This window comes from Lytechinus pictus, chromosome 9 (assembly GCF_037042905.1).
Source record: "Lytechinus pictus isolate F3 Inbred chromosome 9, Lp3.0, whole genome shotgun sequence".
NCBI lineage: Eukaryota > Metazoa > Echinodermata > Echinoidea > Temnopleuroida > Toxopneustidae > Lytechinus > Lytechinus pictus.
Genome location: NC_087253.1, coordinates 6,588,582 through 6,612,087, shown reverse-complemented (window position 1 = coordinate 6,612,087; position 23,506 = coordinate 6,588,582). Strand labels below are relative to the sequence as shown.

General features: G+C 37.6%; 1 protein-coding gene and 1 long non-coding RNA gene across 2 annotated transcripts; one reads left to right on the top strand and one right to left on the bottom strand.

Annotated features, from left to right (window-relative positions):
* Positions 1-306: 306 nt before the first annotated feature.
* On the bottom strand, positions 307-11,990 carry LOC129268385 (uncharacterized). Its single transcript, XM_064104573.1, has 6 exons — positions 11,744-11,990; positions 9,906-10,052; positions 8,494-8,546; positions 7,886-7,956; positions 4,133-4,284; positions 307-3,360 (listed from the first exon to the last, which is right to left on the bottom strand). The coding sequence occupies exons 2-6, from the start codon at positions 10,002-10,004 to the stop codon at positions 2,767-2,769; spliced, it is 969 nt and encodes a 322-aa protein (XP_063960643.1). The 5' UTR covers positions 10,005-10,052; positions 11,744-11,990; the 3' UTR covers positions 307-2,766.
* A 333-nt stretch (positions 11,991-12,323) lies between these two features.
* On the top strand, positions 12,324-22,316 carry LOC135155482 (uncharacterized). Its single transcript, XR_010294631.1, has 3 exons — positions 12,324-12,414; positions 12,641-12,709; positions 22,228-22,316. It is a non-coding gene; the product is annotated as an uncharacterized LOC135155482 (long non-coding RNA).
* The last annotated feature ends 1,190 nt before the right edge of the window (positions 22,317-23,506 follow it).

Here is a 23,506-nt window from a genome sequence, read left to right as displayed (position 1 = left end):
AAGGGGAAGTTCACCCTGACAATCAATTGGTTTTAATAAAGGCAGATACAATAAAGAAAAAAAATATTTGTGAAAGTATGATGAAAATCCATCAAATAATGGAAAAGAGTTATGAATTTAAAAAATTTTTAATTTGTGATGTCATTAATTATGTGAGCAGCTACCAAATAAACTGCGTAATATTAATTTACATAAATTCCATGCTTTTAATGGCACATCATAAATATAAAAAATTCTCATAAAAGGTATGAAATGATGTGTCTGGTGATATATCCACCCCACAAATACAAAAACTTTTTTTTTCTTGGAAAATTACATTTTAATTTTTTTTTTAATCACATGACATGTGTAGGAGCTGCTCCTCTGTGATGTCACAGAATAAAAACTTTAGACTTCATAACTCCTTTCTTAAACAGATTTTCATCAAACTTTCATCAACATTTTTCTACAAAATTTTCAGATTTATTAAAACCATCTTATCATCATGGTGAACATCCCACATGGTAAAATCATCCACATCTTTTTTTTCCCTAAAAGCACAATATTTCATAGTAATATAAATACTTCATATATTTTAATAGATGATTTCTGCTTTGGTGCAATACAATATATGCAATTTCAGTAAAGTTTGGTGAAAAAGGCAAGAAAGAAAAATGGATGGATTCTGGGACGCTAAAATAAGTTTCTCAGCATTCTTTCTTACAAAGATGAAATATATTACTTGCATTTTCTTTTCAGTACATGCATATCAATGTACGTTCGATAATTAACACGGCCATACGCATAATTTTTTTTTGCTAGGGGGGACATCAAGCATAAACATTTTCCCCAAAAAAATTCTAAATCGAGGGTGCGATGCAACCAAGCCTGTCGTTGGGGCGCTTTTGCATTTTGTAAAATTGAAATTGAAAGATTCCATGCCTACTATTATTGTTAAATTTATTGAAAATTCTCAGTAAAAAAATGGAAACTTTCACAATTTCTGGAAGGGCAACTGCCTCCCACCCCCCCTCCCCCTGCTGTGTACGGCCATGTTCCATAAATACATAATTTCTTCATTTTGTTGGATTACGAAATATCAGAAAACAGCGAAGGAATAGTGACAAGGTTAATGGTGTATTTGCATTAACAATATTTCAAAGCATTGCACCTAAATTTCATCTTATTGCAATGGAATGTTCAATGTCTTTCTCTCTACAGAGAAACATAGGATATAAATAATGGTAAATGGTTCATTTGAAGTCATCTTGCTTTCAAACAAACATTGCAACTTCTTCAACTTGGAGGCTTTGCTGTACCCCATGTCTTCTTTTGAGGCATATGTGGGCATATGTTTGCTCCTGAAAAAGACCACCCTAACTCAACGTTCCGACAGCTTCCCATTTTCACAGGAATTAGCAAATGTTGGAAAGGCAAGCTATATTCAATCAGGGTGTTGTCTGCATGGTGGCCAACAAAATACATGTACATGTCTCTTGCAATGTCACAGTAGTGTGTGACAACGTACAGTCCACTGACAATGTACTATTCAGTGAATATTGTTGCCAGAGTAATTTTTTTCTTGATGATTTTTACTTTCATTCAAAGAATATTTGTATCAAATTCTGCCTAAGCTTAAATAAGATTTAAATTTTCATCAGAATATCATTTTTTTAAAGCATTATTTCAAAGTAACTCAATCGTGGCATAACTCAAGTAATTTATAAGGCTATGTCACACAGGAACTTGCAATTCAAAAATCAAATTTCTCCCACATCAGTATTTCCAAAGTTCTGGAAAGCTAGACCATATTCCAGAGACTTTTTGGGAAATGTAAAAAATTCCAGGAAATTTAGTGATGGTTGTTTATTTTCATTCACAGTCCACGTGCAGCAAAATCTGCCTATCAGCCTATGCCTAAGGAACATTTAGTAATCATTTAAATATTTTGGTCTGACTTGCGTTATTTCAACTTAACTCAAATAATGCCCTAACATTCACGATCAAATTTCTCAAAAAATAGTTCTTCTGAACAGACCACAGGATCTACATATAAATAAGAGCTTGTTCACAAAATGTTATCATTTGGTAACAGCACCAGATATGCAATGAAAATGCTGTGTCGCTAGTTTTCCATACCTAGGCCCCGTTGCGGAAAAGTTACCATTATGGTACCTTTGCCATGCAATGGTAACTTGCATGGAATCTTTGATTTTGATTGGCTGTTGATCAGCGTTACCATGGTAGCTACCATTGGATGGCACAATTAGTATAGCAGTGATTTTAAGGCAACCGGGCCCTGGGATGGACCGTAGCAATCACGCTCCTTTGTGAGATAGTGTCGTACAATATCATAATACAAACGGTAAATTGCCAATTCGTCCACTCAACACATGGTCTACTTCCATTTAGTCTAAATGCCATTCCGTCCATCAACATTTCATCTAACAACCATTTGGTCCAATCATCACTTTGTCTAATCACCATTTCGTCTAAGACCATTCCGTCTCATAACCAGTTAGTCTAATATCTATTTCATTTTTCATTCATTTTGTACCATTTAACACTTAGTCCAATTAGACAAAATGGTTTATGGACTAAATGGCTATTGGAGCAACTGGTTATTAGACAGAATGGCATTAGACTAAATGAAAGTAGACCATGTGGTGAGTGGACGAACTGATGGTAGACCAAATGATAGAAGACGAGTTGGCAATTGGACAAATTGGCATTTGACAAATTGAAAATAAACCATACAAACATTAAAACTCTGGAAGAGAATGAAATTCAAACCAATCCACTCTCCTCTCCATCGCCCATCCTTCTTGTCAATCTGATCAGTTCTTCCCTCACCGCATTTGCAACCTGAGGCGAACACTGTCCCGTCGGGTATTTCAGATTCGTAGACACGTCCAGCTCGTCGTAAAACTTATCCACCGCCTTCCCAACCCCCTTCTCTTTCTTGCTTAGTGAGGGCAACTTCTCATCAACGGACGTGGACGCCGAGCCCTTTTCGGTTTCGTTTGATTTTGTTCTGTTGGGGAGCGGTGACCGCGTTTTTGACCCCGACCTCTGCGAGCCGTTGATGCTGCGGTCGAAGGACCAGTCGTAGTCCGGTTCCCCTTCGAGGAGCGTAACGCCACGCTTGTGGGAGCTCTTGGAAGGAATGCCGTCCCCTTCTTCCGGGGGAAGCGGGAGCTGGCTTGTCAGCATCTCTTGGAGCATGTCTGCATAGCGTTCGACAACGCCCTGTTTGGTTCCCCGGAGACTGTCTCCGTCGGGTCTCCGCTCCCTGGAGGACATATGACTCTGCTGGTGAGTGGATGATACACCTCTGGGGCTAGGGATTGGGGATGAGTTCAGACCACCAGGAAGAGATGCCTATCAAAAAAAGAAGAAAAATTGTCCAAATGTACAGCATAAAGAGTCAAAAAAAAAAAAAACATAACAAAAATTATATCTACCTATACCTGAATCTCTACATATATCTGTCTACATCATAAATGTGTGTATGATAGGACAGGTAATTTGATCTCTTTCACAAATGCAGATGATACAATTGAATCTAAATATAGTGGTGCTCAAAAGTTAATTAACTCCACCAGAAAATTAATATATTTAAAATCATCAAGTTCTGCCACGTTTTAGGTGATAATATATTACATTCAATAAAATTTGTGTCTCTGGGCTCAACGAACACCGTAGTGTTGTTGCCTGCATTCAACATTCGGCATGAAGGAGTGCATTTTGTAGCGGGGTTCATTAACACTGAGCACAACTATATACATATATATATTTCTCTACATCTGTCTTTAAGGCGATTTTTTTGTCTTCTTTCAATGTTCGTAATGCACCATAACGCCCTCTACCTTCGTCTTTACATCTATGTGTATTATGACGGAATAAACCCATTCATAGACTTCGCCCTTACGTAGGATGTAGGCATATATATATATATATATATATATATATAAAATAGAAATAGTCTGCTTCGGCATATGGAATAAAGTAATCACAAAAGGTTTAGTAAATGCCGTGGAAATAAAAAATCGTATATATATAAAAATATATACAATATATATATATATATATATATATACACATATAACATCTTATTCAATATTCTTGACTGTCTAATGAAAGGAGGTCTTACTGGTTCTAGAGACGGGGATAACCTGGCTGTCTCGTCTCCTGCTATGTAGGGGTTCCAAATCACACTGCTGCCCTCTTGTGGTGGTTTACTGACAGGCACAACAACCACACGGGTTGTCTGGCCCATCTCTGACGACGTCTGTGTACCCCCATCTTATGAGAAAAATAAAAGTATATTAAAGGGGAATCCAGCCTTGGTCATAAAATGTTGTGTCGGAAAGGAGACAAATAAATAAAACAGACTGGTGAAAGTTTGAAAGAAATTGGACAAGCAATAAGAAAGTTATGGCTGCTTTAATATTGAAATCCCCAAGACTACTGTATGTAGATTTCAAATTGGCAACTGAGTATTAATACCTTGGTCACATTTGCTCTACGGCGGCCGTAGATACCTGAAATCAAGAAATTTCTGCGGCGGCCGCAGAAAATCTGCGGTGGCCGCAGGGTCGACGTACGGCGGATTCCTACTTTTTACAGGCCGTAGGGGTGGCCGCAGAATTTTAACGCGGAGTTATAACATTTTTTCTTTTCTACGCTCGCCGTAGAAATTAGACTAGCCGTAGGCATGGCGTAGAACGGTCTACGGCGGCCGTACGTCGAGCGTACGGTGGCCGTGCGGCTGCCCTCGTGTTTTTCTTCCCTCCTTCCCCCTTCTCCTTTTGTGTTATCTGCTCGGGAGCCACCAGGCGCGTATTTAGAATTTTGCACCTCGGGGGCCCTACCTATAATTTTGGCCCATATGCATCTGTACTTTTCAGAAAAAATGGCGACCCCTCCTCGTCAGGCAAACGGGTGTCTTAAATGCATGTTGAATTACCTTATTTCATAATCACATGAGGGCAACAAGGGCAACTGCAGACCACTTTTTGAATGATGACTTGATAAAAAGTAATCTATCCATGAATATGATGTAATACCATTTTTTTAAAAAGAACAAATGTGACCAGGAAGCACAGATATTGCCCTTTCACCAGCGGTTAACTTGGGTAAAATATGACTTATTATCATTATTAGTAGTATTATCACGGGGAGTTAAATGCTGATTTTTGTTGTTTCCTAGGGTGTAGTTCTTACTTAAGACTAAAGCGTTTATTAACATCTTAACTTTATTCATACAAACAAGTTAGCATGGTTAAGGGAGATTTATTTCATAAGTCCAAATAAATAATGCGAACGCGATTTTTGATAGCTTGTGTATAGACCTGAAAATAGAATATTCTGAGAAGTTTTGTAAGCATGAGCAGGATGGGTAACTCTCTATCTGTCAGGGCGAGCTGAAAATTTCTATATTCCAAAATGACCCAAAGTTTGGAAATTCTAAGCATTATTGGTAATCATGAACAGGATGGGCACTTAAAAATTATTCGATCCGAGCGCGAAGCGCGAGCTGAACCTATTTTATATTTCGTTCCAAAACTAGACATTCTACGCAATTTAGGTAATCATTAACAGGATGTCCATCTAACTAATCATTCGATGCGAGCGCGAATCACCTCAAAGGTCGATTTGCCCCCCCCTCCCTTCCTAGGTCGAACATTACTGATCGTATAATATTCAGATCAGTGTCAAACAATAATTTGGCGACCCCCCCCCCCTTCCTAGGTCGAACATCAATTTGCCCCCCCCCCCCACTTTTATTACTCTTCTCTTCTTTCCCCCTCCTTTTTTATCTCCCTTTTCTTTCCCTTTCTTTCCTCTCTCTTTTTGGCGCCCCCTTTTCGCCTACCCGGGGGCCCGGGCCCCGAACCCCCCCTCCCTCCCACCCAGAATACGCGCATGGGCATGGTGTGACACTTTGAAAACTTTCTGAAATGAAATGTCTAATGTAAAATATCATGAGTGTGACAAGCAATTCATGGTATACTCACTGTATAGTTCCCCTGCGGCCGCCGTGAGGGCGCCTTGCGGCCACCTCGCGTCTGCCGTAGTATTTGTCAAAAACCTACGGCCAGCGCAGGGTCGCCCTAGGGCGACCGTACGTCATGATTTCAAGGACATACGTCAGCCGCATATTTTTTTCTCCATAAATTAAAAAATACGCCGTGCGGCGACCGTAACATATGTGACCACTAGAGTAAGTGGCCGTGGAAATTCTGAGGCGACCGTAGAATTGCTACTCGCCGTACAAATTTTAGAATCTACGGCGGCCGTAGCAAATGTGACCAAGGTATAAGTAAATAACGACAAGGGGCAAGGACAACTTTCCCCCACAGGCCATGTACTTTATTATCAGGGATTTGTGGTTTTCTCCTAAGTACCCATTCCCCTAGGGCAGTAATCAAAATATAACCCAGGTAGCAAACTTTTTATATCCTCATGAAAGAAAAATATAATTTTAAGTAAAACTTTTGAAAAAATGACATTATATGTATTGGAGTACATGGAAAAGTAGTCCTTGCCTTACATCACTATGCCATCACATACATGTATGTGGACAATTTGATGTCGCCATGGGTGTAGTAATTACCACATTTTACAACTTTTAAAAATTCTTAACTTTCTTATTGTTTGTCCGATATTGTTCAAACTTTGTCTGATTTTTCTTTCCCTCTGAAAACAAGTTTTTATTTGGTTTGTATTCCCCTTAAAACATGATGTCTGGTTAGTCAGAGGGGAACAGGGGGGGGGGAGGGCAACTGAAGAAGACATGGAAGAAGCAAGCAGTGGAGGAGAGTAGGAGGACTGGGTTAAGTGAGGAGGCTGAGGGGGATCTATTTGAGTATGAAATTATAAATTGTTTTATTTCATTTGCGACAGACCAAAGTAAAATGTTCGTATATAATTACGATGACATTTGCAAAAAAACAAAACTGATATACAAACAATACATGAGTTCGGTACAATGTATGATATTTTTCCATCAGAAAAACAAAGCAATAAAAGAAAATTATAAACATTATCAAGATTTAAAAAACGGAGGGATCCATTTAAAAAGCAAGTGCTTGGGTATCCGAATTCAGATGAAATTAGTTAATCAACTTGTAGGAGTGTTGTTTGGACTGAAGTTGATGTACATGTATGGTTAGCAGGCTTGGATTTGGCGTGATTAGACATGATAGTTTATTAAAGTGAATCCGGCCACCCCGTAGTTGTGGACTATTAAAGCAGGATTCAAAACCTGCATGACAAATTGACATTGCCGGGGCTGTTGAAGGCAGCTTAGAAGAAGCTGATTTTAGAAAAATATCAATGGTGGGAACCTCATATTTCCTGAAAATATTTTCCAAATTCCTATACCTATCTGGGCAAACGAGCTTTTCACCTGTGTCATTTCTCAAGAATCATTTTTTTTCTGAACTGTCCTTTTTATTTTTTAGATTTTGAGATACAAGTTTTTCACACCCAAGACGATGATTTATAAAAGTGGAATAAATGCTGAAGTGGAAAAAAGTTCAAATTTGAGTGAATATTGATAAATATTACCAGATTCATTCTATTTTTAGAAGTGGATCTAGTTACCATTACAGGGACCGTATTGTTCATGCCCCATGTTGGATCTATCCCTGCTTATCGTACATGAATTTCACTCACAGGATCCTTTTTATATCCCACCAAATTATCTGAATTTTGAAACCAAACTTCACAAGCCATTCTTCATATTTTTTATTCAAAGCTCAAATTTATGTTACTTCCCATGTGTTATAAGATGGAACTGCATGCAGTGCATGTAGGTCTGCTTCGTGAAGAAATCAAAGAAGATTAATCAAGGAAATCAACTCTTACATCAATTCATAAAAATACTTAATAGCCTTACCAATCAATGTGTCTTTAGGTTTTCTCCTTGGTATGGGTGGTATGACTGGCGCAAACAACTGCCTTGGTACCCTGATAAAAACAAAAATTAAGTATAATAACAGGATATGAAGTGGAACATAGACTGATAATCTGATTAGGGTACTACAAAATATGCAGGCATACATTTGAGATGGATTTGGGAAAAATAATGAATAGTTATTATACAACAAGATCAGACGAGCAACTTAACATGTACATCCCTTTTACTTTATCCTCATATTTCAATCAAAAAATCTAAAAAAGTTGGAATTCTGTAATGTCTGGAATTGCTAATACTACACAAACGATGGGGCAGCTACTTTTATGTCATCACAAAATTTCAAAAAGTCATAACTTTGGTATTCCTTGATGAACTTTTGTCACGTTTTCTTTATTGTGTTTCTCCGATCTTGGTATACTTATTGATATCACGTTGATGCCAGGCTGGACATACCCCTTACGGAAGGTTTCCACCTGGGAATGTAGAGATGATAAACAAAATGGGAAAGTACAAATACATGTACCTAAACAAAAATAATAGATGACAATGAATAAAAAAATAAAATAAAATAATCTTTTTTTACTTACTCTTGCTGGCCATCTCTTGGAGTTTTCTTTCCTTCTTCCCTACTGCTATGATTCTGTTGATGCACATATGAAAAAAAATAGTGTAAGAATGTATACCCAAAAAACGTATACTGGATGAAATCATGATAGAATGATACATTCTGATAGAAACGTCATAGAACACTAATGAGTTCAAGTTCTTGGCTTTCTTTAACTACAATGTACATGTAATTGAGTATTTGAATATAAAAAAGCCAAAATCCATAGGAAGTCATTTCGAGAAAATTGAAAAACTTATATTTTTTAAATTTGGCCAAAAGTCATAAGAAAACATCATAAAATAAATTTAAGAGTGCAATTTTTTTATGAACATTAATATTCACGTTACTTGTGGGTGGACTCGGGTCGTTTTTCAAATCATATGGACTTGGGTCATTCTTACATTCATATACATGGTAGACTTCTGTAGTAAGTAGCAGAATTAATGAGAGAGGGCGCTATGATGTGAATGTAAGAAAAGCCAAAGTCCTGGACTTGGGCTTTTCTTACACTCATACCAGATTTTCCTCCTTTATTTAAAGCATTTCTGAGATGATTTCAGATTTATCATTTATACACAAGATGAGTCATTGTATAAGGAACAGTTTCCCATAGTTGACTAAAAAAAATCCCCAAATTTGGACTTGGGCCGTTTTTGTATTCAGATACTCAATCACATGTTAATGTAATATGTCCATTCTATATCTCATTCTTCAAATGCCAAACAAATGGTCTAAGAACACACAGAGAAAGAGCTTATTTTAAAAATAGGACATGTAGCTCTATGTCTCTGGGCTTCCCTTATCAGTCCAACTTTGAAATTGTAAGAACATTGAGAACTTCAAATCTGAAAAAAGCACCATGTCTGGCATACTGTAGGAGGCTGGGAGCCGTTGCCTTTGAATGTTTTTGAAGAATATAACTGCTTTTCATCATCGTCATCAATATCATCTTGAAATATTAGACTACATGAATGTACCTCATAACATGATAATAGCAAGAGAGTACACAAATTGACTAGAAATTACTAAAATAATGGGCTTTCTAACCATATATTCCCATGGTCGCATTTTCCCCCTTTTCAAATACATTTCCAATTCATATACTCATTTGCAAAAGAACATTTCAATTGTGAAAATGATGTTTTTTTTTAGCAGACAGTCTAACCCAGGAAATCAGTTGGAGGGCAGAGCTTATTTATCTGTCTTCAACAAGTCATCTTCAGAAAGTCTTATAAAACTTGCTTGAAAATAGGGAAATCATTTTCCTTGATTTCCCTGATGGGCTGGGAACCCTGTATCTATTAATACAGGGGTCATGATAGTTGCGCTGCCACTTTGTATCTTCAGGGAAAAGTGCTACATACATCCAATGAATTTTCACCATCTACGTACCTGACTATTTGAGAGGCCTCCGCTCAACGGAACAACAGCGTTTTTAGATGGACTTCCCTTGCCGACCAATGAGAAGGCTTCGTCTATTAGAGCGTGCATCTTCTGTTTGGTCTCTTGAAGAGGTTCTGGTTGAATATCGACTTCATCCTTGGAGATAGATAATAAAAATGAAAAGGTACATGTATTGGTTAGCATTGATTTGACTTTAGTCTGCAGGCACAGACCCCGATTGAAACTTTGATCAACAAGTGTGTCTCCAAGCGAAGACTAACACGTACTAAACTTGCTGTGTCAATTCCTGAGCGTGAGGGCCTTATCAGAACACAAGGCATGAATAGGCTGCACATTCAGACCCTTAACTTGTGTGAAGGGTTTGCACAGCAGACTAATTTGACTTAAAAAATTTGACTTTAAAAAGGTCCGCCACCTGTGCAAGTGATGCTGCAAAAATAAAGCCCTCCAAAAAATAACATCCTAAAGTCAGTATTTAGTGTCCATAGTAACATTGATTTTACTTCAAAAAATCTGAGCCACAAGGTTCTATTTGTCACCTGTGCAAGTGATGTTGCAAAAATAGAGCCCTCAAAAAATAACACCAGGAAATCAGTATTTTGTGTATTATTGATTTAAATTGATTTGACTTTAAAAAGTCTGAGCCGCAAGGTCCCATTTGCCACCTGTGCCAGTGATGTTGCAAAAATCAAAGCCCTCAAAAAAATAACACCCCCGAAAATCAGTATTTAGTGTATTAACATTGATTTGACTTTTAAAAATCTGAGCCGCAAGGTTCTATTTGCGACCTGTGCAAGTGATGTTGCAAAAATAGAGCCCCTAACAAAATAACACCAAAAATCAATATTTAGTGTATTAACATTTTTTTTAATTAAAAAATCTGAGTCGCAAGGTTCTGTTTGTCACATGTGTCTGTGACATGTTGCAAATTTAAATGAAGCCCAGGAAGAATTAAAATTTTGTCCTTGGAACTTTCAGCTGTTTATGCAGTGGAAGAGTGGAGATTTCTAAAAGGGAAAGTTTTCCAAGATAGGCAATCGAGAATAACCATGCATTGTTTTCCATGTGAAGAGTAAGATTTTGAATTCATGTGAATGGAAGGGGAGGAAATGGGCACATGTCAGAGAGAAACATACATTAGCATCAGAGAGTCAGAATAAGGACCTTTTCACACGTGAATCTTGAATTATCATTATAATAATCAGGGATGCCAGTCAGTTTTACTCACTGGGCCTGAAAAGAAGCCAGAACATGTTAAAAGCCCATATATGTACTGTACAATATAAAGCCTGAAATTATAAGTTGTCAGAGCCTGAAATCAGGCAAAAGCCTGAAGACTGGCATCTCTGAATAATGATTGCTATTGTACATGTAATCGTGACTGTGATTAGCATTCGTGATTCTAATCAAGTTTAGTTTGGTTTCACAAGTTGATAGGTGAAAGTTTGAACAATATTGGACAAACAACAAGAAAGTTATGAATTTTTAAAAGTTGTAAATATTGGTAATCACTATACCCATGGAGACTTCAAATTGGCCGCATATGGGATGTCATAGTGATGCAAGGCAAGGACTACTATTCCATGTATTCCAATACATATTATGGCTAAAATTTCATTTTCCCAAAAGTTTTATTTCAAATTATATTTTTCTTTCATGAGGACATAAAACAATATACCGGTACTACCTGGGTTATATTTAGATTACTGCCCCAGGGCAATGGGTAGTTAGGAGAAAACCACAAATCCCTGATAATAAAGTACATGGCCTATGGGAAAGTTGTCCTTGCCCCTTGTCATAATTTACGGTAACCATAATTTACTTACCCATTTGCCAATTTGAAATCTACATAGTATTAGTGATCTCAATTTTAAAGCAGCTATAACTTTCTTATTGCTTGTCCGATTTCTTTCAAACTTTCACCATTCTGTTTAATTTATTTTACTCCTTCCCAACACATCATTCAATGGCCAAGGCTGGATTCCCCTTTAAATGTTTGATAAAATGCAGTCAACTATCTCAAATCTTTAATTTGTTGCACCTAAAAAGCAAAATCATCACCAAGTTAGTGGCGACAAATTCTGGTACCTGGGATGTATTAAAGCAAGGTGATATCATTCATGAATAAATCTGCCCTTTGGATTAACCCATTGTCCACTGCATCGTTTAATCCACGTTTATTCATCCAGGATCCACTAGGCCTCAATGGCCAGGACTTGGTTGTTCCATTCATTCATACCGTTATGTAATACCTTTTGTGACATCCCTCACACCGAACTTGGCAATGGCATTGTGCAGGAGCTTTTTTGTTTTGGTGATGAATAAGATGGTTTCTAGGGGTAAACTATCTATTCAATTGGTAGGCTGGGGGGAAGGGGGGGGGGGTGGACATGATAGCCCTGCCCATCTTGCATCATTTCAATTACAGTCCCCAAGTAGATAGCAGCACATCTACAACAGAAACTCCTCCTCATCTCAGGCACTCCGTATATTAAAGGTAAGTTAGTTAGCTATCATATAAGTTTTGTGATCTGATTTTGAAAGAAATTTTTGTTCTTATCTTATTATATGAGTTACTGTTCATCAAATTTTTGCTGCAAAGATGGCTTTTGAGCCTTGGTCTGTTTAGCCACAGAAAGCGCTGAGGGTTTGATAAAAAACGTCAAACGATAAAAAAGTTGTGATTTGTGAAAAGCACTTATTCTGCATCATTTCAATTACAGTCCTCCAATTGATAGCAGCACATCTACAACAGAAACTCCTCCTCATCTCAGGCACACCGTGTATTAAAGGTAAGTTAGATACAGTAGCTATCAAAAGAGTTTTGTGATTTTAAAGAAAGAGATTTACGTTCTTATATTACTGTTCATTAAACTTTTGCTGCAAAGATGGCTTTTGAGCCTTGGTCTGTTTAGCCACAGAAAGCACTGAGGGTTTGATAAAAAACATCAAACGATAAAAAGGTTGTGAATTGTGAAAAGCACTTATTCTGTGACGTCACAGACATGCAGCAGATCTACATGTATATGTTGTGTGATATACAGTCTGTGGTGCTAAAAACTTAGTGAACCCTACCAGAAAATGCTCTCTCTCATTCTGAGTGTTAAATATAGACAACACTACAATGTTGGGCAGGCCCTGAGAAATAAACTTTTAATATTGAATGTAATATCTATCAACTAACTTCACAATGAACCATATAAAAAATGGCAGAACCTGTCAAACTTTAAAAATATGTTAATTTTCTGGTGGGGTTCACTAACTTTTTAGCACCACAGACTGTATATTTCCCATGCAAAATGCAAGTTTTTCAAAAGTTTGAAAGTGATTTTGTTTGTGCAGAGCATACATGTATATCATCAGAGGGTGTGAGCTAATTTGGCACTTGAGACAACTCGTCCCACCAAGAAAATTAGCTGCCAAGTTGTCCAATACCGGATCGCTCTTTCAATTAATTGCAATGTTGTCTACTTTGATTACAATTGATTTGTGTATTTTTGTATCAATTTTCAATACCATATGGTTGGGTTTTACGGTGGACAACTCGGCACCTAAACATTTTGACAGGGCTAAGTTGCCCCAAGTGCCAAGATGACCTGGGGTGGTATTCTGAGGTCACTTTACCATTAAAAAACTTTTGCTTGTCCGCTGTATCCTAAATGCATATGTTTTGCGTCCTCCAGCCAGTGGGACCGCGCCTTAAGCACCAACTTTGATGTCGATATTCATTTGAATTGTGTTTTTCATTAGATCCACAAAAAACAATGCGTTCACTAGCGACTGGTATCTCACATTCGGCCAAGTACATACATGCTAATGCATTCAAAGTAGAAATGCAACAAATACGTTCATAACAATGTTCATTGGTGTGCTATTCTAGTCAAATGGTCTATTCAATTTCTTCATCTTGCTATGTGAGGCATGCTTACATAATATCTTGCTTTGAAACCTGCATGTCATTTAAATGAATGGTCATTTGACCCAAATTGCCCATGAAGTAACTACATGTACAGACTGGTCTATGAGTGTCAGGGTGAACCTCCCCTTAAAAGAATCATGACAATTTAGATAGAAATCAAACAAAGTAAACACAATGTCCCGTATTCTGAAGTCGGGTTTAACTTAAACTCAGGTTTAAAGTTGTGGTTAAAGTATGGATAGCCAATTGTTACATAAATCACTAACAATAGAGATATCATATTTCAGCTCATTTGGCTCTCAAATCATTCATAATTGTCTAGGAAGCATAAATAGATGACTGTCTTCACCATCGATCAATCAGGAAAGAGCACAGTAAACTATAAGAAACATGCAATTTAATAAAAATTTTGACACTTTTGGATTCCCATAATTTCAGCACAGAGTTACATGTAGACCATGGTCTAAATTAAACCTGATTTCGGAATATGGGCCATTATAATCAAAGTAATAGTACATATTCAAAACAATATAGACAGTTCAATGACATTTCATAACAAATATAGAAGATAAATAAACTGAACTTGCCAAGAATTTTCAAGAACAAAAGCAGGAAAAAGTTGATATCCTGGTGGATGGTGGGCTCAAAAGTTGATCTGTCTGTTAACATTAGATGTATATCTAAATTCCGTTTAGGAACGTGAATGTTGTAAAGGTGGGTCACTCATTGCCTTGTTATGAAATTATTGCGCAATCTAGTGGTGCCACGAGCCTAATTACAGCAGCAGGGCTAAAGATATTCGTTCGACCCAACCCATTCAATTTTTTTCAATTTGATATTGCTGATTGACAAAAGTATATGAATATGATTCAAAATCTAACACTGATTCTAGAAATGGTAACTACTGAACTTCCTTTGCCCAAACTGGGAAGATATGTGACTCGTCATACCGAAATGAGAGACAACTCGGAATTTTTCAAATCCAAGTTTTGTAGTGATTATTGTTCTCCGTTTCTTTACCTTTAATTTGATATATCACTCGACCCTTAAGAGTAAATAATAGTGGAGATATTAGCCTTAGAATGCAAGAAGAATTGGGCTTTTGAAAATAAAAATCAAGAGAAAAACGCCTTCGAAGTTTGACTTCCGTTTTGAATCCGCTCCATGGAAAAATCTATTTTGCCACCGCCGAGCTAACCGAAATGTCCTAGCAACCGCTTGCCAAAGAAGGCGAAACGATTGACCAATGAGGAGGCTGCATTTGGAACAATAGTGAACTTGCAGGTCACGCGCGACTGCAAGACGAAACAAAGTTAATGTTCTGGTTCGATATGTCAATCCACTGATATTCTATACAGATCAGTGTAATAGCTCCATAGTTATACTGGGGTTTTATAATTATATTCGTGAAAGAAATAATTGTCATGATCTCCCTTTTTAATGAAATAAAAGGCAGGGAGAAAAGGTCGGACCTAAAACCAGTGAGGAGGGAGTATACCATTGATTTTCATTGTATCATCGTCTTGTTTATTAAATAATAACAATTTCATATAAGAAAGAACGGCTGTGAAAAAAAAATAGAAGATCGAATGGGGAGAAGAACGAATAATACAGAACAACAAAAGAAATAAGAGGAAAAAGGATGAGGAATAAGACGGTGGGGTGAGCAAGAGAGAGGAATAAGAAGGAAAAAAGGGGGAAGAAATGAGGTTAAAAAATATTGAGAGCAGATCGACGGGGGAGAAGAAAAAGAAATGGAGGGGGAGAGGAATAAGATGGTGGGAATGGGCAGGGGAGAGGAAGAAGGAAAACATAATTATATAAAGAGGAACGAAAGAAAGAAAGAGGAATAAGGCGGTGGGTGAGGGAGGGAGAAAACAAAGAAGGAAAAGAGAAAGAAAACCGGCAAAAAGAGAGAAGATCGAAGGGTGAGAAGAACGAAAAACAGAATTATGTAAATAGAAACGAAAACAAGAAGAAGTGGAGGGTGAAAAAAAGGCAAGAGAGAAGAAGGAAAGGAGGGGGGAAAATCGGCAGAGAAAAAAAAAGATCGAAAGGGAAGAAAGAAAAACAGATTAAGAGGGACGAAAGAATTAAAGAAGAGAAAGGGGATGAGATAGAATAGGGGAGGGGGGTTAGAGAGAGGAGACCGAATGACCTGAATAAGAAGAGCGAACGAAAAGGGGGAGAGAGGAAGAAAGGAAGAAATAAAACACACGAAAGACGAAAGAAGTAGGTAAGAGAATACGAGAGAGGGAAAGAGAGAATAGATCTGGACACAGTCGAATGGAACAACATGACAATGACTTTTATGAAATGTTTATGTCAATATGTGTATTTTAAATGACTGATATTCTAAATCAATGTCTTTATCCAAAAAAAATGCACTAAACCTTTTGCATGGTCGTTTCGGCCATTTTTCATTGGTCGACGTTAGCTGTCTCAGACTTTCTGTTTGTACAGATATTTCTTTCGCTTTCTCTATCGTTCATTCAAACATGATAAAAATTGAGGGCAACGATGTCTTGATTATAAATAATTGGAAATAATGAAGCCCACCAAGCTTTCTACATAAATTTTGTTTCTTTTGTTAAAGATACTGCAGATCAATTAACTCACATTCACGAACAAACAATACTTTTAAGGTTTGTAAACCCTTTCTTTTGAAAATGTTCTCTCTTGAAAACATCCCGATCACTTGCAAATAATGGAGAGAATCTTCAACATGTCCATGTTATGTTTAATGAAATTAATCCTCGCAAACAAACCGTGTTCTGAATACTTTGCGTCTCTGCATGACTTTTATTTCGCGATTATAGCCAGGCTAATACTCTAAATCCGGTATCAATCTATCGCTAATACCCACGCCTGGTACTATTATCACCAAAAAATAACCCTTTAGAAGTTGTATCCCGTTTGTTAACTATTGTCAAGAAGCCCCCCTTTTGAATTTCAGAATACGTATTGAAATCGATGCTTTTGATCTTTCTTTTGAAGCTGAATCATTGAACCGATCGATCGATCGAGCTAGCGGCCGCCGCCAGCTGTACACGAGTTTAAATGAATAGCCAATCAACAATGGCATACGTTGCTAGGGGCGGAGCTTAGTATGAAGCGAAATTCGATCAAGTCGAACGTGCCAAGTATCAGAAATTTTCGAATTGACCGAAAAAAACACTCGCAGAAAAACTGCTTTTTTATCATATTCCCGTCATCAATTTCACTCATCTTTTTCACAGAGTAATTATGAAACATGGAAGAATCAGGAAATGAAAAAAAAAAAATCTTCACAATTTTGACTTTTTTATTTGTGTGTCGAATTCCAAGGAATTTTGATTTGCGACTTGTCTCTCATTTCGGTATGATCGATCACATATATCAATGATTTGGAACTATATTTTGACTAGCGGAAGAATGGGGGCTATTTTACTGTTTCAGTTGATGATTTTGATCCCATCATAGTTATCTTTATAAATGGCGATGTATTTTTAAAATGAGCTGGCTACCATACCCTTCTCTGGTCAGATATGGTAAGTCAGATATATATCCTATCCAAAGACATCAAACATTCGACCCTCTAATTTCACATTTATATTTTATGAATTTTTCTTAAGTGCCATTTTAACATACAAGTCTACATTTATGCGCGTGACACCTAGTACATTCATCAATTGGTGTTGTGTCCTTCAAAGCAAGGGACCAAATAATTTGATTTTCACAATTTTTTTTAATGGCTGTTTTTGGGGCACATTGAGGCTATTCCTGGATTTGGGGGTTCAGTGCTTTCATTTCAAGGGTGATTTATTTTGCTCAACATGGAATTATACTGTAAAAGAATATACTGTACCTACTTATTCTGCTCTACATGTATGTAGGTAGAATATTGATTTTCTATTATGCTTTTCACACTGCATTTCCTTAACCCCGGACTATCCTTAACCCCATACTATCTTTTTTCCGATTCACACTGTCTTTCTTAACCCCATACTATCTGCTCAGCCGGGGATAATGCATTAACCCCGGACTATCCCTCAGCTCATGAATATTGATTATTTTACCATACAGAGCGTGATTAACGTGCAATTCGACTTCCGTGATTGGCTAAATGCTTGCCCCACTTTCCTTAGCCCTGTTCGTTTTCACACTGCATTCTCTTAGCACCGCAATTGTGGTGCTAGCACCACAATAAGCCGGCTAACCCTGCTTTTTTGCAGGGCCAGATAGTACCGTACTATTTACCGTGCTAGCCCACTTTGCTAAAACGTAGTGTGAAAACGAAGTGGGCTAAGCTTAACCCCGGGAAATTGGTGGGGCTAAGACCCCCCCTTAGCCCCACCAATTTCCCGGGGTTAAGGAAAAAAAGTGCAGTGTGAAAAGCATATTAATCCACTGTCTGTGGCAGATCTTGGGTAAGATTAGAAAAGGTGGTTTTCCCCAAAGCATTCAATTTTGCAAATTTTAGGGACCATTTTGGCCGTCATGAGAATGAAATTGCCCATCCTCATATAATTACCATGCTCCTTCATTGACTGTCAAAGCATAAGTCCTGAATATTCAGCTCTATGTAGAATATTTTTTTAACATCTCATCCCATAAATGGAGTCTAATAAATTAGCCGCAGTGACGATTTGTTGAACTTTGATATTCATTTCTTACATGAATATTCTGGTTCATTTCGGTTTAATCTTCTCCCCTAAACATGATTTTTATGTAATGCCAACAAAGACAAATTACCCACTCTAGACCAATCTATAGATCTGAATCTATCCCTTATTTTCAAGCAAACTGGAATTCCCCACTAGATGGAGTTACAAAAAAAAAATCATTCCAAGAGCGTATCATTACATGACAAGTAGGTCATGATAACTTGATAACATCATGATAACATCTTCAGTCATAACAATGCACAATATTGATAACGGAATTACTAAATATAGATGAAACGTTTTGACAGTTTCCTCGTTCCCAATGTTAACATGTTATATATGCATGCGGTATTTTACAACATCCAGGGTCCAACAAGCGGCTTCATTGCAATCTAGACACAAGGAACATGCTCAGAATTTCATATTGCAACATACCTTGTTTTGGAAAACCCCAGGCCAGCTGTGTATGACATTATAAGCCCTTTGAATCATGAATATTTATGATGCACCTCCTGATTGGCTAGCTTGTATATCCCTTAAGGATGACCTTCATGCATATTCATGAGTGGGGCTTTTAGACTGCATGCTGATTGGCTACAGCTGAGGGTATACTATGGGCATGTTCCTGAGGTAAACAATGCTTGAACTTTGCCTTGCTCATGCTCTTGACTGACATGATATAGTCTTGTAATGCAGACCTATTTACAGTGTTGATGAGATACAGATAGTACGTAAGAAGTATGCAAATATGATTGAAGTTCTATTCTGTTAATACAGAATTTACATCTTTATTAGCATTAGAAAGTCAAAAGGGGCCTAAGCTTTCGATCCTAGCAGAATCTTCGTCGGAGGCAAAGTGACCTTTATTAGCATTGTCAGAAATGAAGGGGGGAGGGATATATGTCTGTTAAAGGCAATAAAATGAATAAAACTCCCATTTTCTTCCCTTTTCACTTTATTTTTAGGTTAACTATTGGATCAGTGTATACTACCAATAATTGCATGCAAAAATAAATACCTTGATTACAAATATGCCTACACGTATATGATTTTAAAAAAATGAAACGTCAACATGCACATATATCAAGAACTTGGCCCCGTCTTACAAAGAGTTATGATTGATCCGATCAACCTCAACCACATGGAATCCATCAGTGTCATATTTTTTACAATGTGCTATGTGAACAAAGAGAAGCACATCAAATTTTCAGGAAAATGATGAATACATGTATATATATCATTCATATCTAGATAATATTTTGAACAAACATGCATTTGAGGTGTTGAAGTCGCTGGTTTTCCATAGCTATTAATGATCGGATTAATCGCAACTGTTTGTAAGACCGGGCCCCAGGCCAATCTAAAGATGGTCACTTCCCTCGTTAATACACCTACACGCTTTTCACACTGCATTTCCTTAACCCCATACTATCCTTAACCCCGGACTATCCTTAACCCCATACTATTTTTTTTTTCACACTGCCTTTATTTGCTTAGCCATAGTTAACGCCTTAACCCCTGACTACTGCACAGCTCATGAAAATTACTGATTTTACCACACATAGCGCGATTAACATGCAATTTCCACTTCTGTGATTGGCTAGTGCTTAGCCCGGTTTTGTTTCACACTGCATCTCTTAGCACCACAATAAGCCGGCTAACCCTGCTTTTTTGCAGGGCCAAATAGTAGGCTACCGTACTACCTACCATGCTAGCCCACTTTGCTGAAACGTAGTGTGAAAACGAAGTGGGCTAAGCTTCACCCCCAGGAAATTGGTGTGGCTAAGACAGCCCCCCCTTAGCCCCACCAATTTCCCGGGGTTAAGGAAAAAAAGTGCAGTGTGAAAAGCATACTAGAAGGATAAAATACTGAAGGTAGGGCTTTATCTTTCAAGACTTTTCAAAGCTGTGCATTTAAAGCAGAGGCTCAATAGAACCAATGTTCTGAATCAACTGGCTGAGACAACTTCCATTCAAAGGATCTAAATAGCGAAAGATCGAAATGTATTGAAATCCGAGAGGGATTTCACGCTTGCCTGATTGGTATTGTGCGGAATTTGTTTACACTCTTTTTCATCAAATAACTGGAAACAATATGAAATCTATTCAACCTTGAAATAACACTGGATCTGCACACTTGCAACTTTTATTCCTACTTCATCGGTTCTCAGACAGACATGAAATTGTACCCGCATGATTAACTCTTTCCAGAATTCATGAGTAATGTTGTAGAATCCTATTTTGTATTACAGTTCAGTTATTCAGAAAGACAGCACAATTCTTTACATGGGATGAGCAAACTGAAAAAATAACAATCTGATTCAGACGATGCATGAATTTGTCAAATAAAGGCAATGCAGTCGACACGTCTACATTTTCCCAACAGTATGTTAATGTAGAGTATGATGTATGTTTTAAGGGGACATGGAGTTCCTCTTGTTTTGCAAGTAATGTGGAGTGTTGTGGCCCAGTGGATTAGTCTCCGACTTTGAAACAGAGGGTTGTGGGTTCAAATCCCAGCCATGGCATGATTTCCTTCGGCAAAAGATTTATCCACATTGTGCTGCACTCGACCCAGGTGAGGTGAATGGGTACCCGGTAGGGTTTATTCCTTGAATGCTTTAGCGCCTATTAACATGGCGGCTCAGCTACAACCGGGGTAATAATATGATTAGCAAGTGTCAAAGCACAGTTGAGTATATGCGCATACAATGTAACTGTGCTATATAAATGGACATATTATTATTATTTTGTCTGGTAAGGTAGATAAGGAGACATTTCATATGCTTGTGAGTAGGGAGCTGTTACAAGCAAACAAGAAGGCTAGAAGAGTTGCTCTAGGGCAGCTGTACGGCAAGTCGAAAACAGTAGTTTTAATAACAGATTTTGTAACAACTAAATATTGGTGCTTGAATAAAAATGAACAAAACAGCTGTTTCCCAGTCGCCGTACACCCACGTAGAGCAAATGTGACTGAGGTATCAGTGAGAGTGAGGGTAAAGAGAGAAAGACAAAGAGAGACAGGTTATACAGACAGAAAGGGGAGGGGGCAATTCTTACAAAACTTCTTTATACCTCAGTCACATTTGCTCTACGGCGGCCGTACAGCGAGTTGAAAACGGGTGTTTAAACTTTTTTGTTCCAGATACATATACATAGTGGTTTGAAGAAAAATGAATAAAATGGCTGTTTTCAACTCGGCGTACGGCCGCCAGAGAACAAGTGATTGAAGTATCAGGGAGAAGGTAAAAGAGAAATGGAGAGAGAGAGAGAGAGAAAGACAGAGAGAGACAGGTTATATAGACAGAAATGGGGGGGGGGGGTAATTCTGACAAAAATCCTCAAGCTATATTACAAGCAAAATTAACAAGGCAATAAATAAAGACCAAGAGAAAGGGGGACAAAAAGGGTGAAGAAAGGTCTGACAACAAAATATATCCTTTGGATAACGACATTCTCAGATACTCAGTCTACTTGGCACTGTAAAACCCAATTGACATGCATACATGTATAGACCACTGCTACCACGCATACATGGACAAGGGTCTGAACTTCCAGACTACATGTAGCTACTAGGCCAGACGTGGTTTTTAAATAACAACATACAGCTGCAGCCCATCCCACTCTACCGTCTGATATCGCTGGTAATACATCTCTCTCAGCAGACTGGCAATACCTTTAGTGTACTCCTATCCACAAACGCATACTACCAAGTAAAATTGATTTCATTGTTTACATGTTACAGCGCTCATCATCACATCTGGCAAGTAACATCTAACGCTTGTCATTGCTGTGTGAACAAGTGAATTGCTTATGGGATTTCTATAATTCAGGTACGTTATAATAATATTGGTCTGCATAGCTTGACTTAATATGAAGGGTCTTGGGGTTTATCAATTAGACCCCGTTCTCATTACCGCCCTAAAACTAGTTAAAGGTCAAGTCCACCCCAGGAAAATATTGACTTGACTAAATAGAGAAAAATCAAACTAGCATAGTGCTGAAAAATTCATCAAAATCGGATGAAAATAAGAAAGTTATGACATTTTAAAGTTTCGCTTATTTTTCACAAAACAGTGATATGCACAACTAGGTGAGTCAGTCGATGATGTCCATCACTCACTATTTCTTTTGTTTTTTATTGTTTAAATTATACAATATCTCATTTTTCATAGATTGGACAATAAGGACCAACTTGACTGAACCATATAGTATTAAACAATGCTAATTCCACACGTTCAGGGAGGAATTAATTATTGTATCACTTGACAATGAGGAGAAAATTTGAATAGTTCATATTTCATATAATAAAATACAAAAGAAATAGTGAGTGGATGACGTCATAGTCTCCTCATTTGCATACTAGCCAGGATGTGCATATAACTATTTTGTTAAATTATATTATGTTAAATTAAGCGAAACTTTAAAATTTCTTAACTTTCTTATTTTACATCCAATTTTTGATGAAATTTTCAGTGTTATGCTTGTTGGATTTTTCTCTTTTTATTCAAATCAACTTTTTGTTGGGGTGGACTTGTCCTTTAAGTGGAAACTAGTTTACGTGTAATGAGAACGGTCGAAGCGGTCTCGGAAGCGATCTTCTAAACCGGTTCGGGAAACCCATTTGCAATATATTTTTCAAGATCGCTTTGCCTCATTTCAGCATACATGTGAGGACACAACCCATCTTCAAGAAGCGATCTTCGCCAATTTTTAGCGTGCTACTCCACACATTGTGTGTAGAATGTCTATGTTGCGGTTTCAAATTTCGCGCGAAACATGTACATGTATCCCACCGGGAACGTTCCCATAGCAACAAGATCGCTTTAGGTGAAGTGGTTTTGAAAACCACTTTCGGGGGGTCAAATGGGAACGCTGGCAAAGTGATCTTCCAAACTGGATTCCTGAACCGCTTTCCAGTAAACTAGGTTTAGAAAGTAAAGTGTGAATGGTGTCTTAGATTTAAACTCTGTATTTCATACACCTAAACCCAAGCTGTATATACATGTAGGTAAATTGTGTGT